The sequence below is a fragment of the Sodiomyces alcalophilus genome (assembly GCF_042370955.1).
Source record: "Sodiomyces alcalophilus JCM 7366 unplaced genomic scaffold ACRALscaffold_3, whole genome shotgun sequence".
Taxonomy (NCBI): domain Eukaryota; kingdom Fungi; phylum Ascomycota; class Sordariomycetes; order Glomerellales; family Plectosphaerellaceae; genus Sodiomyces; species Sodiomyces alcalophilus.
Genome location: NW_027263534.1, coordinates 2,068,855 through 2,083,439, shown reverse-complemented (window position 1 = coordinate 2,083,439; position 14,585 = coordinate 2,068,855). Strand labels below are relative to the sequence as shown.

At 55.1% G+C, this 14,585-nt stretch overlaps 5 protein-coding genes across 5 annotated transcripts; 2 read left to right on the top strand and 3 right to left on the bottom strand.

Moving 5' to 3' along the window:
- Positions 1-1,401: 1,401 nt before the first annotated feature.
- Positions 1,402-5,093, bottom strand: ACRALDRAFT_1056097 (uncharacterized protein; the record flags this gene model as incomplete). Its single annotated transcript, XM_071015867.1, has 4 exons — positions 1,402-1,411; positions 3,068-4,441; positions 4,540-4,799; positions 4,905-5,093. 4 exons carry the CDS (start codon positions 5,091-5,093, stop codon positions 1,402-1,404), a joined length of 1,833 nt encoding a protein of 610 aa, XP_070875998.1.
- An 829-nt stretch (positions 5,094-5,922) lies between these two features.
- On the top strand, positions 5,923-9,747 carry ACRALDRAFT_1031245 (uncharacterized protein; the record flags this gene model as incomplete). The annotated part of the gene is made up of 3 exons (XM_071014905.1): positions 5,923-6,303; positions 6,847-8,136; positions 8,239-9,747. Coding segments are annotated over 3 exons (3,180 nt in total), but the record flags the coding sequence as incomplete, so codon positions are not given.
- Positions 9,748-10,940: 1,193 nt separating this feature from the next.
- On the bottom strand, positions 10,941-11,965 carry ACRALDRAFT_1092999 (uncharacterized protein; the record flags this gene model as incomplete). The annotated part of the gene is made up of 1 exon (XM_071019647.1): positions 10,941-11,965. Exon 1 carries the CDS (start codon positions 11,724-11,726, stop codon positions 10,941-10,943), a length of 786 nt encoding a protein of 261 aa, XP_070875996.1. The 5' UTR covers positions 11,727-11,965.
- ACRALDRAFT_1092998 (uncharacterized protein) lies at positions 11,369-12,524 on the bottom strand (the record flags this gene model as incomplete). The annotated part of the gene is made up of 6 exons (XM_071019646.1): positions 11,369-11,841; positions 11,891-11,961; positions 11,998-12,062; positions 12,137-12,256; positions 12,280-12,411; positions 12,494-12,524. 6 exons carry the CDS (start codon positions 12,522-12,524, stop codon positions 11,754-11,756), a joined length of 507 nt encoding a protein of 168 aa, XP_070875995.1. The 3' UTR covers positions 11,369-11,753.
- A 652-nt stretch (positions 12,525-13,176) lies between these two features.
- Positions 13,177-14,318, top strand: ACRALDRAFT_1081011 (uncharacterized protein). Its single transcript, XM_071019097.1, has 2 exons — positions 13,177-13,478; positions 13,588-14,318. The coding sequence occupies exons 1-2, from the start codon at positions 13,274-13,276 to the stop codon at positions 14,022-14,024; spliced, it is 642 nt and encodes a 213-aa protein (XP_070875994.1). The 5' UTR covers positions 13,177-13,273; the 3' UTR covers positions 14,025-14,318.
- Positions 14,319-14,585: the final 267 nt, after the last annotated feature.

Genomic DNA, 14,585 nt, shown 5'->3' with positions numbered 1-14,585 from the left:
ATCCTACACCTGCCTTGAGGGCCTCGGCTTCGCCTATTCATTGTCAACCGTTCGTCGGCGTTCTTGCGTCGACGCAGCGATGGAGACTACTCAAGGTCACAACTCCCCTCTTTGTGTCACAACGGGGCTCGTTTCACTGGGCCTAGCCACAAAAGCGAACAAAAAAGCAACAAAAAAACAAGACCAGCTACATTTGGGTCATGCGCCCGCGGGGCTCTCCAGTAGCCTTGGTCACAACCACAGTCATGGCATTCAGCGTTTTTTCTTTCTTTCGTCTTGCACGCAACGGGACTTCAATTGCCGCATTCAGGCAGGGAAAAGAGATATGGAGAGGTCACCCAAGAAAAGGGAACAGAGCAGATCATGGAGGACAAATACCCCCTTCGGTTTTTTCATTAGTTTTTTTTTGTCGTTTTCTCAATTCGCGCCTACTGACATTCTCACCCATCCGTAAACGCCACGGAAAGTTCTCATATTCGCGACATCGGAATCCACCCCAGGAAGGGTGGTAGGGGAAGCAACGAGGTTCTTTTTTTCCACAACCCTCGTTGCCTTGTGTTATAGAACTTTAGGACAATCGGCGTTGTCCACTTTTTGTTTCGTCTCTTTTTTCCTTTTCGTTTTGCGAACGACATCCCCCAAAAAGCACGACGACGAGCACAAAGCGAGCAAGCTTTTCAGACTGTAAAAAAAAGCGATGGACGCAAGGTCCAGTGGTGGAACACATACGCCCATACCCCGGATTTACGAGTCGAGGGGCGGGAAAAGAATGGATTCGCGAGCAAGGGATGCTGCGGCTACCTATTTCTAATGGCCAGCGGATTCACGGGGTGGCCGACTACGTCGGCCATGCACAACAGCGACATTTTCCAGGTCACTAATAATCTTGGAGTGCGGGTATTCTGCGGTTCTCGGGGGACCCGGGTCTGGGGTAATTGGCCCTCCCTTTGGCTCCTTTCATGCCATTTCGGTTTTGTTTTTGTCTCTCTTTGGGAGAGACTCGGAATTTACACAATACGAAGCTCTGCACATGGAGTGATGCTGGGCCAAGGGAGCATGGTGATCGGGCGAAGACTTCTTAGTCTCGGAGCAGCAGGCAATTCTTCCTGCGTGCTCTGGTGTGGATACAGAAGACAGAAGGTCTCGTGGACTTTTGAGCGAAGCACCATCCCTCGGACAAGAAGCGCACATACTTGGACGGTGCCAGGCACGCATATACCCATCCCCTGAGAGGTCATCTCTTGCTTGCCTCTCGGCTCGTTTAGCCTGGGTAGTAGCTGTATATAACCAACGAGATTGGGACTAAATGAACAGAACCAACCCCAGCGACTTGTCCTAGATCCTCCCGCTCGTGTGTTCGGCAGTGGAATGTGGTGTGCGTTGTTGCGTTGCAGTGCTTGATTAATGAGATCTGGGCAGTACGTAACGTAACGGTGCTTCTTTTGGTACGACGTAATTAATCCAGGTACTTTACGGAGTATCCGTATGCACGTCCGTCACAGTGGCAGTACCGATCATTAAGGTGGCTAGGGCGGCCGTTGCGCCACAGTCTGATGTGGGACATGGTTTTATAACAACTTGACCCCCTAATTTCTTTCCATGCAATCCTCTATTCAAGTCGGGTAGGAAATACAGAGCTGAAAGGGCAGCAAACGAGGTCAGGCTCTCACTGTGATTGACTGGATGGATTTCCGAGATGGTGCATACTCTGATTACCGTCTGCATCAGACTAGGTCCCTCTGCAGGCCTAACATTACACTCATCCATCAGTCTGCCAGTCAGGTAGGCATATGGCGTGGGACTAGAGACTACGTACAGAGTACGTCGCCACTAATTCCAAATCCGTTCTGCTATATTTCATTAGCCGCGTCTTGGGCACGGAGGAGAGAACGAGGCGAGGGAGAATACGGAAGCCAGTCGGAACGTTCAAGTCATGCATGGGAAATGAGCCTCTGCAGAGCTAGAGAGAGATATTGGCATGGGCGCGAGGACAAGGCAGCTTTTCACCGGGATACAAGGGAAGAAGAAACGCACTCCGCCAGAAGGGGAGTTTTATTATCATGCCGTGATACCTACTTGGCTGCGACCGGGCATGCGAAGTTTGTCATCCCCGTGATCAAAAGTTGGCAATCCTATTAAGGAGCCGGGTTATTGACTATGACTAGGCTATTACCAGTCTAGTGGGATGAGTGCTGGTAATGAGCAGCAGCAAGGGACAGACGTGGCCAAGTAGCTGGCACAGGAAGAATTTATTGTCTAGGTATACTTTAAATGAACGAAGACTCTTCGGGAATGCGGTGGACGGTGAGCTGGAGTCGTCAAGTTGATACCCCTGCCAAGAATTTCTCTGTACATCGCAGTACGGGACGGTACGGTAGTGTACTAAGTATACGTTGTATAGAGTCTTGGTGGAAGGATGTTGTTGATTAGTCATCTAGAAGAGGGGCTATCCCACAACTTCCACACTGACTTCATTCCTCAACTTGACTTCAACTGTGCATATCTTTCACATCTTTCACAGGTCTGCCAGTTCTCGCGAGTCACGACAGATTGGTGCTGCTGCATCTACCACTCGTATTTTTCGTTGGTCCACCCATGCGCGCTTCTCCAACGACATTCCCCTAGCGTAGTCCAGGGGGACGAAATGAATCGACTCCAAAAGACATCCAGCTTCCCGAATCATCGTCATTCCTTCTTCACACATTCTTACGCCCCTGGTCCTGGACAGTTCACCCACAGCCCGAAATGACTTTTCGGGTTGGGATCCGTTGGGAGAGCAAGGGAGGTGTCTACGAAGAATTCCCACCACCGCCACGGGTCTTCATCCACAGCAATCAGGAACACGCATTGAACCGTATCTGACATGCAGTAAGGGCTACGCTATACGAGAGATATCTTTCTCGCTCACTGATCGTCAGTTACCTGCGGTATTTCCCATGGTCATCCTAACCACCCCTTGAACATCTTAGACTGCCCGTCCTTCGCCCGTTCACACCCGCTACTATTGTCAGATAACTTTGCCTTCTTGGGCTGGGGGGCTCCGTCTACCGTGGTGCCCAGTCTTGACCCGATATGGTATGCCAATCGCTCCCTATCCTGGCCGTCACGAATTGAGACTTGGCTTTGCCCATGCCAGCCCTCTTCTTCGACATCCACCATTCTCATCACCTTCTTCCCGGCCCTGTCGTACACATCATGTTCCATCTTCAGTATCCCAGGGTTTCCGTCGGTATGCATCGCCAGTTTGTTCCACTCTACCCTAGGGTGCCCTGGGTCAAAGAGGGTGGCGGAACCGGCCTCCCAGCGCATCTGGCCCGGCATACGGTGCGCCCCGAGAACGTCCCGCCGGTCCTCGCCAAGCCACACCGTGTTCATCCCCGGCGTGAACTGCATATAGCAGGCTTTGAACGGTAGTACGCCAGACAAACGGTGTGTGTTCCGACCTTCCGCCGTGTTGGCTAGTCTGATCACCTTATCGTCCATGGACAGCCCGACGTACGCTTGTGCGGTAAGGCTTGGACGCGGCGGCTTGACGATGCCGACCGGCATGATCCCGCCCAGGTTGGGGCTCGCATTCGGCCATACAGGCTTCTCGGGGTCGACCAGAGATTGCGCCGTATGCGTGTCGCAGATGCTGATGTGCAACTCGTACACGGACGAGTGGAACGTCTCCCCGTCCGCCGAGACGATGGGTATTTTGCTCACGGCGGGATAGGTCTTCTCGTCGATACCAAGTAACTTGAAGTCTGACTTGTAGAGCATGGGCAGCGTGGCTCCAGAGTCCAGCAGCATGCGGAAATAATGCCGCGGCGCTGAAGGATCTGCCTCAGCCGCGGACGCCGCCGTGACGGCCTGGATCCCGAGCCGCGGTGCATTCGTGCTGGCTTCCGAATAGGCCCCTCTCGTTTTCGTGCCGTCGTCGTCTGCTTTTCTCTTCCTCGACGTCGACTCCAGGTTGGCCTTGAGGCTGTGCTGTCCCGGCGCCGTCTTGGCAGCGTCCCCTCTACCACTTCGGTACCCCATTTGCCGTACTCTCTTGAATCCCATGGTGACGTGAAAGTGGCGCATATCGCAGAGGCCTCCTACGCCTTGCGACCATGTGCTTTTCTGAGCGTTTAGTTTCCCTCCCGCCAGCTCGGCCGCGTCTCGTGCCAGTGGGGGCTCGAACCACAGCCATCCGGGACCGTGCTTCTCGGCATACCGCTCCAGCCGTTCCTCGCGGTCGTCGGTGAATGACGCATACGAGGGCGCAAAGTCGACCAAGTGGCCTGCGAAGAAGAGGGCGAAATAGCTCGACGGTGTGATGGTCCCATCGCGGTAACAGTTCATGGCGGCAGTGATGTTCGCACTCTCATCCTCGCACTGGGATTCTTCGAGGGCCTTTTGGAGGATGTCGAGCCGGTCCGAGACAGCTTTCCGTCGGAACAGTTCCGTATCGTCTCTTTGGTACGCCGAGGTTAGTCAACCTCTTACTCGTCGCCCCGATCTCCGGGCCTTATGGAACAGAACATGAGGGACGGGGGATGGTCTCTGACATACAGGGAATCCTTCACGTCGGCTTTGTTGTCTACCGTGTCGAGCTCTGCTCTGTCCGCCTTGGCCTGCGCCAGCCGAGCGTCAATTTCCGCCAAGGCCTCTGGTTCGGACTGACCCAGATGCTGCTCGCGGATCGTCTCCCACTGCCGGACCAGAGCGTCGGCTGCCTCGATGGCGCTAAGATTGTGACCAAGTGGTGCGCCGATGATCGTCGTCGGGGGTGCGAGAGAAGGGTCCCGTGGGTACGGTTGGCCTCCGGGTCGCTGACTGGCCGGGTAGCCGGGGAAGTCCCATGGTGGCCGCCCAGGGAATCGCTCGCTCAGTGATCGTGATGAATGGATTGGGCCCCCGGGGGGTCGCCCGGAGACATGTGCCGTGTTCGGCCTGGGCTGAGGAGGAGCAGGTGCCTCTGGCAAGTCATCTGATTTTTGGCCTTCCATGCGACCGATCTGGTCTTCGCTCCGTTCCTCCGGCTCGTCCCCCGATATGTCTGGAATCCGCGCTGGCGGGGAGTGGTCTCTGGACGCGCCGAGGTCCTGGTTGTCGTTCGACGCCATGTCTACCATTCGTATCTTTGGCTTTGGCAAGATGGCATTCCAAGCGGACTTGTTTGCCCAAAACATTCCGCTTCTTGTTTTGGTTTATGTGCTTCTCTGGGAGGAGGTTGGCTCTGTCTCATGCTCAGTACCACCCGCCCGTTGAGATCCTTTGTCGACACTGGCGAGCTATTTTCGCCGGCACCGTTCGCCCAGAGCTCTGATGCTTCTTTGTCCGCATCGCGAAAAAGTCGACTGCAACCACAATCCCTTGAATTGGCAACTAACCACCTAATGCGGTACAGGGGAGGGTTTACCATATCCGAGAATGTCACGACTCCTTTGTTCGCTGCCGCAGCAGAGAAACACCGCCACGTTAGACGACGCTTTCTTTGTCTATATCATGGAAGTAGGGATCCTTGTGGCATCCTACTTGGCCCTTTTCTTTGGCGGCGAAGCCATCTTTGGAATGCTCCCTTGGACTGCATTGCGCCTTTGTTCGTCTCGACATGCACCTTTTTTGGAAAAGTCCAATTATTTCCCCCCTTGGTCGAAGGCGTCCCTTTCTTCTCTCGCATCTGTCAATACTCATAGTCGACCACTTCGAGGAGTTTCCTTTTCTCTTTGTCGTGTAAAACGATCATGTATGCGACCAAACCGCAACACTTCTGGACCTTTTTTCTTCTCCCCTTTTGTCTTTCTAGTTTTGCGACTCAATACGCTCGCTCTCGCTTTACCACTTGTCAACTTTCACCTCGTTTCTCTTCCCATCTGTCGGCGACCAATACGTTTATTCAATCATGGCACAAGCAAGGATGCGTAAGATGAATCACCTGTTCGTCGTCTATGAATGGGAATTTCTAACAGATGTATAGCCGACGTGGCCGCGCTGGTGCGCAAGATTTACCAGCAGTTTCCACCGGACTCTCAAGACAAGACCAAGGGCCTTCTCAGAAGTAAGGACTACCATGGACTTTTCAATCACCTCGAGGGTCTCATATCGTCCCGCGTGCTGGACGACCTTTTGATGGGGAACGGAAGCTTCAGGACTTTAATGGGCGAGATATATGGTCCGCGCTATCCCTGGCTCAAATACCCGGACTTGGGCGCTGCACTCTGGGAGGAAGAACAGGACCGCGAGGCCGAGTTTATTCGGCAAGAAGCCCAGAATATGGCCGCAGGACGACTCACTGCCACCGCGGCCGAGTACGAACACGACGCGGCAAGACTCGTTTCGGGGCGAAAGATGAACGATGGTGGTTTGCCCAAACCGTCCGAGGCCGACATGGTCCCCCTTGCCCCAACAGCGGGCGGGCCAGCCCCGAGAGAACCATTTCCGACCGAGTGGACGTATCGCCCTGCGCCTGAAGGCGCCGATCCGGCGTTTGACCCTAAAACAACTTGGAAAGATTTCGTCATCGAGTACTCCGGGGAGAAAAAGAGCAACGACGCGGGGACGGGGGAGACGAAGTCCAAAGAGCAAGATAGTGTGGCCGAGGCGACCATGTCGGACGTTCTGGCAAAGCACACAGTCGTACAGCAGGATCCCGGCAGCCAAACGGACATGGACGACGGTATACCCAAGGACTGGCCCAGAACCGCCGCACATCGAGACTGGAATCCGAAGTGGTTTACGACTCTCGACAAGATCCTAGCACCCCTCCCGGGAGGCAAGCCGAAGAGCAAGGCTCGGCTAGACTGGGAGGCCGAGAAGATGCTGGAGGAACTCTGCTTACTCATGAAGGACATCGGTTTGGATTATGGGAAACTGAAGCCGAACCACGTCAACAAGATGCTGCCGGAGATGAGAAAGAAAGCTGGGCAGCGATACCTAATGGTCAAGGATAAGGAGCCGACGCGAGCGTCAAAGGCGGGCGAGGAGTCGTCGTCGATTCCGGGACCGTCGCAGACAAAAGCTCTTTATGCGAGAGCCCTTTTACGGAGGTTCGGGATACGCAAAATGATTTTCGAAATAGATTCCAAGGAGACGACATCCGAGAATGACGGCGATGTCGAGATGATTGATCCCGATCACCACGAGGCCGGGGGAGTCCAAGGAAGCGATGGCGACATTGAGATGATCGATGTCAATTTGCCCAGCAACACCGGCACCGACCTTGTGCCTACTGCGCCAGAGCTGTATGACGAGAACTGGCTCATAAACTGGCTCAGGGAGAAGGACGAAGCCACGCCGCAAGACTTGAAGATGATGGAATATCGAGGATGGCGCATCCACTCGCCCAAGATTCAGCTCATCCGCATTAAAAACTACCTTGCCGATGAGGACATTGACCGTACGCTGGGGTGGAAGGGGCATTTCGCCGAGATTGCCGTTTACCTTCAGCATCTCCTGAGCATATACAACAAAGAGGACTGGGGTTGGGATCTTAAGGAGGCCATCCTAATGCTGCGCACCCACTGGCTGTATGAGCAGCACCATTACGGGTTGAGGAAGCTGAACCTCGATTTTTCGGAGGCGGTGGTGTTTCCTCAGCGCCTCAAAGCCCCGACACTGGGTCTTCCCGTCATCATCGACGACAGTGCTAGCGGAAACTTCCAAGGAAACGCCCAAGGAAAGCCCCGTTATCTCCTCCATCGCAGGCCAGAGTCGATCCACGACGTGGACTACCAAGTACCCGCCAGCCTTTTGCATTCTCACTTCTACGCATGGTATCGCCAGGATGACACCCGGCTCTGGGATGCCGACATCGACGACCCTCTCGATCCCAAACCCGAACTCGTCGGTTCCGGCCAGCGAGGCTTGAACTTTCGCTATTCTGGCTATCATCCCGACTTCAACATGTCGCATGTTGCAGACGCGCGGTATATGAAGTGCATGGCTCAGGGTCCATCCGAGACGGCCCGCGCGCTTCGCCAGGAGGCCAACTTTTATCTCTCCAAGAAGGACTGGATAACGACGAGCGGCGGAGAAGAGATTCCAGACGGCCATTCTGCCCGGCGGTTTGCTGAGTACCGCGGAGCAAAGCGCGCCGCCCTGCAGCAGGCCCTCACGCACTTTAACAACGACGAAAACATCGCGCTTGCCAATGCGTTCCGTCGCCTCGTCTTGCCCACCCCGATTCGCGAACGCGAGCGCGCCGAAGAGGAAGCACGCAAACAGATCGTCTACAAACCTCTTGCCCTCATACAACCTCCTTCGGGGGAGAAACTCGACCCGCTCGGTTTCGTCTACTGGCATTCGCACCTGCTGGCTAACCACGCCAAACGGGCCGAGCGAGCCCGGCTTCTGACCGAGAAGGGGCATCGAGAGCGCATGAGAGGTAGCATGCAAGAGGGCGAACCCGTCGTGCTGAAGTCTCCCAACTTCCTGGGACCTTATATTCCCAGCTACCTGGCCGGTAAGGAGGAGACGCAGTTCACGCTACTCAAGAAGCTAAACGGCATCCATGACCTGCTGAAGATTGCACAGCGGCGGGCGCCGCGGGAGCTTCTCGACGAAGTCCTCGCTCATTGGGATATGGGCGCCAAAATGGAGGAACCCAAGGATCAAGTAGTTGCGCAAGAGCTTCGGCGACAGAGCGAAGCGCTGAAGAAACGGGGCGAGGCCCGAGAATACAAGGAGATCTCTGAGCGCGACTTGTACTGGATGCGCTTTATCACCGGACCGTCGACCAACGACGCCCTCCTGGACGAGTCGAGAGCGCTTGTACCCGAAAATCGCCGGATGGAGGTGTTCACAGAACGGATCCAGGCCTTACTCGACGATCCCTGGCCGGAAAGTGTGCTGGCCCGTTCCGACACGAAACGCACCGTGGCGGAAGTGAAGAAGGCCGTGAACAAGGTCGGTACAAACGGCGGTACCAAACGCGATATGGCCTGCTTTGTGGCCCAGGAGGTTGTGTACTACGGCAAGCTCCTCGCCGATGCTGGGCGCCTGGGATTCTACCGGGAGGGCGACGAGGTCACATTCTCCCGCCCTCCATACGAGTATCACCCGGAGATACGCATCGACTGGTACTCGTTCAAGTGCCCGGAATCCTCTGGCCTCGACACGCTACCGCCGCCCACAACGACCCCGCCCCTGAGCTGGGAGGCTGCCGTTGCCGTGGCCAAGCGTGGACAGGAGGCTTTGAAGGAGGGTCCCGTAACGGAATCCAATCCAGCCACCGTTACGGCGTTAGCTTTCAAGATCGTCGCATGGCGAATGGGCGCCGCGGCGGCCGAGGCACGACGCATTGTCAGCCAAACGTACGAAAGCCTCGCCATGCAGGGGGCCGGTTCGACCTTCACGGCGGCCGTCGATTCTCACCGCCTACAGCTGTACGACATGCACGACGTCTGGACGGACGAGGTATTCTGCGAGCGGGCCGAGAGCGGCGGCCCCCCTGTCAAGTACGCGGCCGTTGCGCGGGCCGCCTACCCTGCCCTCTTCCGGGGGACGGACAAGCTGCCTCTCAACGGGGATGTGCACCATAACGAGGCCGTCGAAACCGTGCGGGCGGGTCTGATCCGGGAACTGAGCGAGGCGAAGAACATGCTCTGGCCGGCACGGCAGCGGTTCCGGCCGGGGGAGCAGACGGTTATGACGCTACAGCGAGAGCCCATCTGGGAGTGGGCTAGGCCCGGGTGGCGTGGCATGCGCCGCACGCCGCGACAGTGGTTCAGCCTGGATCGGTGGCCGCTCCACCTGCAGGGCCCTGGGAGACAGCAAGAGATAGTCAAGGAGCTAGAGACGCGGCCGGCGCTCGACACTGATGTCGTCTTTGCACCCGGTGAGGTGCCGGCGCCGCCAGAGGGCCACGGAGCGACCGAGCACCAGGTGTCCAACCTCGCTCGAGCTGCGTCGGCGACAGCGCCGGGTATAGGTGGCGAGACCCAGTCGGTGGGGATTGGGGGCCCCTTGACACAAACGATCCGGGAGGTGAGGAAAAGCGTTCAGGCCAGCAAGAGGCGGCGGTCGAGCAGCGCTCGGGGCGACGAGGTTCCCGGATTGGGCCGGCCGATCGGCGATGTCATCAAACCGTCAGGGGCCTTTGAAGCCGGCAAGACGGGTATTCTACTCGCGGATACGCCGCTGAAAAAGGCGGCCATTGAAGATTCGACCGTTCGTTTGTTCAGAGAAGGTAAGTTGGTCTTTTGGTCGCTGGTACAGCGTCTCAAACCATTCCCTTCCACAGCCCCCTTTTTCATTTTTTTCATTTTCCTTTTTTTTTTTTTCCCACACAGGCTAACAGTCTTCCCATCTCAACAGCACTCGGTCAGCCCGAAGTCGACGAAGACTCCGAAACCTCCTGGGCCAGCAGCAGCTGGAACCCGTTCGCGCCATCCAACAGGACGCCGTCTCGTCCTCGGAGGTCCCGCAAGTACGTCGGTGGCCCTACCGTCCCATTACCAGGAGTGCTGCCGTCTGAGGTACCGAAGAGCGTGCCCCGTTCGGTCGCGTCGCAGTGGCCACTCGATGTACCTGGGCCGGCCGACCTGGGCGAAGAGGAGCAGGATGAGGCGGGAGACGGAGACGGACCGGCCCTGAAAAAGGTTCGGGTCCAGGTAGGAGGGACTACGGAGACGAGTAAGGCGAAGAAGAATGACAAGAAGTGGAATACGCGGAAGGTAAAGGACGTGCTGGGCCGTCGGGAATATTCCAGTCATGTTGCCGATTTGCTGGGCCATGATGATGATGTTTGAGGGGCAGAGTGTTAGATGGGGGGTTGCTTTTCTCGTATTTTTCTTTCCTCACTCATTCTCTTTTATATTCACAGCATTCGTTTGTTTACTTTTGAGGACTTGTTTTCCTTGGACGACATGACAGAATTAGTATATGCAGGACGTTATATATAGACTGACCCGGGTTAACCACAGGTCGGCAGTGAATGTCACATAGTCAACAGATGCCACCATGTCAGCGCCTTACTTCGCCATCTTGGCCATTCGCTTCTCAATCTTGGCTGCTCGCCCTTCCCTCTCAGCCGCCCGGCCCTCTCTCTCGGCCGCTCGCGCCTCCACCTCTGCCGCGCGCTCCTCCATCTTGGCCGCCCGCTCCTCCATCTTGGCCGCTCGCTCCTCCATCACGGCTGCTCGCTCCTCCCTCTCGGCCGCGCGCTCCTCCATCTCAGCCGCGCGCTTCTCCATATCGGCCGAGCGCCTCTCCGCCGTAGTGGCTTCCCTCTGGACATGGAGCTCGATTATATCGAGCAATCTGTTCTTGGTCTCGAGGAGCTGCTCCTGAATTTCGATGGTGTGCTCGGCATTCTCGGACACTTCCTCGTTCATCACGTCTACGTTCTCGTTCACCTCGTACAGTTCCTGCTGCATGCTGCAGATCATCCCCCGGAGCTCGTTGTTTTCCGCCAGGAGCGTCTCTACGGTCCGGCACAGCGAGGCCAGAGAAAAGTCCGAGTACCCTGAACACGGAGGAGGGACTGGTGGATTAGGCGGTGGTGGCATGCTGTACGAATAGACGGGGTTGAAAGAGACGGGTGGGTTGGATGGTGGTGGCATGTTGTACGAATAGGCACGGTTGTAAGGGTCTGGTGGATTAGGTGGTGCCGGCATGCTGTAGACGGGGTTGGGAGGGACTGGTGGATTGGGCCGTGGCGGCATGTTGTAGACTGGGCTGGGAGGGACTGGTGCATCGAGTCGTGGCGGTACAGTGTAGACGGGGCTATAGCCGCGGTTGGAAGGGGGAGAGGACATGTCGGGTCACGACGTGGGAAAGGGGCGTTAGGTATAGTAGATGTTATGGGTGGGTGTAGGGAGATAGGGCTGGGACGGGTTGGAAGAGGACAGGCGCGTATGGAGTAGAGGGGAACTGGTGGATATTATATAGGCGGGAGACTGGGGAGGGTAGACGTACTTACTTTTCAGTAGCCTCCAAACTCAACTCCAAAGTAAAGCTGGCGGAGAAAACTGAAAACCTTGTGGCGGCGCCCTGGGAACTTTATTGTGCCCCTTTGAGAAGCGTGACGAGACGCAGAGAGGGTGGCTTGAAGGATATTTTTAGGGTAGAAACGAGGTAGAAAGACAAGGAGACTCGGGATAAGTTCTGACGGATAATAGCCGGGAAGTAAAGTCGTACGCAGCACTATAGAGTATATCGTATGAACTGGGTAGACTATCACGGGAATCCATGTCGTGAAGTTGATGATACGGTTGGGGTGGATAGGCCGTTTTTGAGAGTATACAGGCCGGTCGTTGGAAAGCCATATCGATCAGTAAGTCACGCCCTGAGGAGAAACTCAGAATCCACGAAATGGAAATGAAAATGCCCAGGGCCTTGGCTTATTGTGTTGTTGTTCTGAAGAGTGGTGGGATTTCTCAAAAGTTAAAGTCGGAATCCGAGTTGAGTTGTCCAAGTGTAAGCCATTGAGCCACTGAGCCACTGAGCCACAGTGTGGCTATTTAATTGCCCGTTTCATCGAGTTTCATTGCGTGGTGGAGTCGTTACTAATCAAGGAGATTACTTTGGTGGCTGGGAAAGTACCTGGTACCCATTCTGCACATATAATGCTAATACACTATAACACCTCTTTAATTGTACAATGGGGTACCTTCAAAACCTTCCTAAATAGGAAGGTTTTGAAGGTTCGGAAAACGTCTCTGCCCTAACAGCCACCCACTCACCCAGTCCTTATGTAATCCAATCAAAAAACGTATAAAAATGATTGTAACGTAGGTATAGATATAACATACAACGTAACTATCCATAACGCTAGCCTTACGCTTTAAAGCAGCCGTATAACGTATACTTCGTACAACGTACGCTGGTCAGTTCCTACCTACCTAGGTATGGAGATATTGACGCTGTTACTTCAGCTTGTTAAGGAGCTACAAGGTAGATTGACAGGATACTAAGTTACCCTAGTTTGGTACATCTAAACCCTTGTATTTCATATAGAAAAAGCCCTGCCTTCAATGTACCTAATTGTACCTTACTCCGCTTATTGTCGTGATATTATTGGTTTCTTTAAGCTCCGCAAGTACACTTTGAACATTTAAACAGGGGTTGGGGTGTAGAGTACCTTGGTCAATTTAACTTGGGAACGATGCGCGACTGACGTGACGCGACGTCAGACCGTGTGTCGCGTCCGCTTCCGTATTTCCATACCATATTTCCCAGTCCAAGGTATCACAACCCAGACTTCATCCAATACCTACATCAAAAATATCCCCTAATCAATTTTCCGTCGACCATCAAAAGCCTTCTTACCCATCACCACCCGTACCCACCACCACCTTTCAAAATGGTCAAGCGCAAGCGATCCTGTTCCGAGCTCTCCGCTTCCACGTGCTTCTCATCGACCTCCCGCCCGGACGCAATGGAGACAGACATCTCGCCCGTATCGCCCGTCATCGCCATGTCCTCGCGCTACCTTACACCCTCTCACCTGCCCAGCCGCACCATGAAGCGCATTCGCGACAACAGACCCTCGGAAGAGGAGATCCACGGTAAGCTTTTCTCATCCCCCGTCGCCACCCAAACGCGACCGCACACCTGGACATGGCATACGGCATATATAAGGGGCCCGGGCTAACCATCCGCTTCGTTTGTGTTTAGAACGCACTCTCAACATGCTCTTCTCCGCCCAGCGGTCACGACAGTCCGACTATCCCGCCGCCGCCCCTCCATCTCCGACCCCCGAAGCGTCTCATACCCATCTCTCGACAACGACAACCGCACAACGATCGCTGCATAGCTTCTGGCACATCAATTCCAACCCCAGGCCCAGCGCGCCGTCTTCAGGGCCGCCCGTCGACCTCGCCTCGTTTTTATCCGCCAATTGCGAGTCCTGCGACGTCGACCTTAGTTCTACCATGGACGTCGACGGATACGGGTTCGAGGCCGACTACACGTGTGGAGCCTGCGGGAAACGCGTGTGCTCGCATTGCTCCGTTACGAATCTGGGGGAGCAACGGAGATGTCTGTGTTGTGCTGGGCCGAAAACCGGGCGCGGTGGTCTGCCGTGGCTATCCACCTCGTCGTCTGTTTGGTGAGGTGATTTCGTCGGGATGGGTCGGAACGGCGTTGTTTTAGGACATGGTTTGTCGTTACTTTTGGGTACTTGTGGCGTTTGTTGACGCGGTCTGGAGTTTGGGATGGTTGGGGGGGTGTGCATTTGGTCAGTTCACGGACATTATGTTGAGCGAGCGCCGCTTGGTCTACTATAATGGCGTCGTTTGGATGCCTCAAAGGAGTTCTATTGTCATTTTGGAACGTTCGGATCAATCTGTTCTGTGGTCCTATGAAGCAAATCGTATGGGATAAAGTATAAACACACTTTTGAAAGTCTCTCCAAGTGTTCTCATACAACGTCGTGGTACCTAGGTAACTGGTACGGAACTCCATAGGTACTGTACTTCACGGCACTTATCCGGGAGACTGAACCCACGTGATGCAATCAGAGCAATCAGAGACAAGTACCTCCGTACCGGCTCCACCTGGCCGCAAACTCATAAAAAGGTTCTGCGAGCCTCGCCATTTGGAATCTCTTTTCCTTTTCTCCTTATGATTCTTCCATTTCAAAAAACCGTACGTCTACTTTCCTCCCCAACACG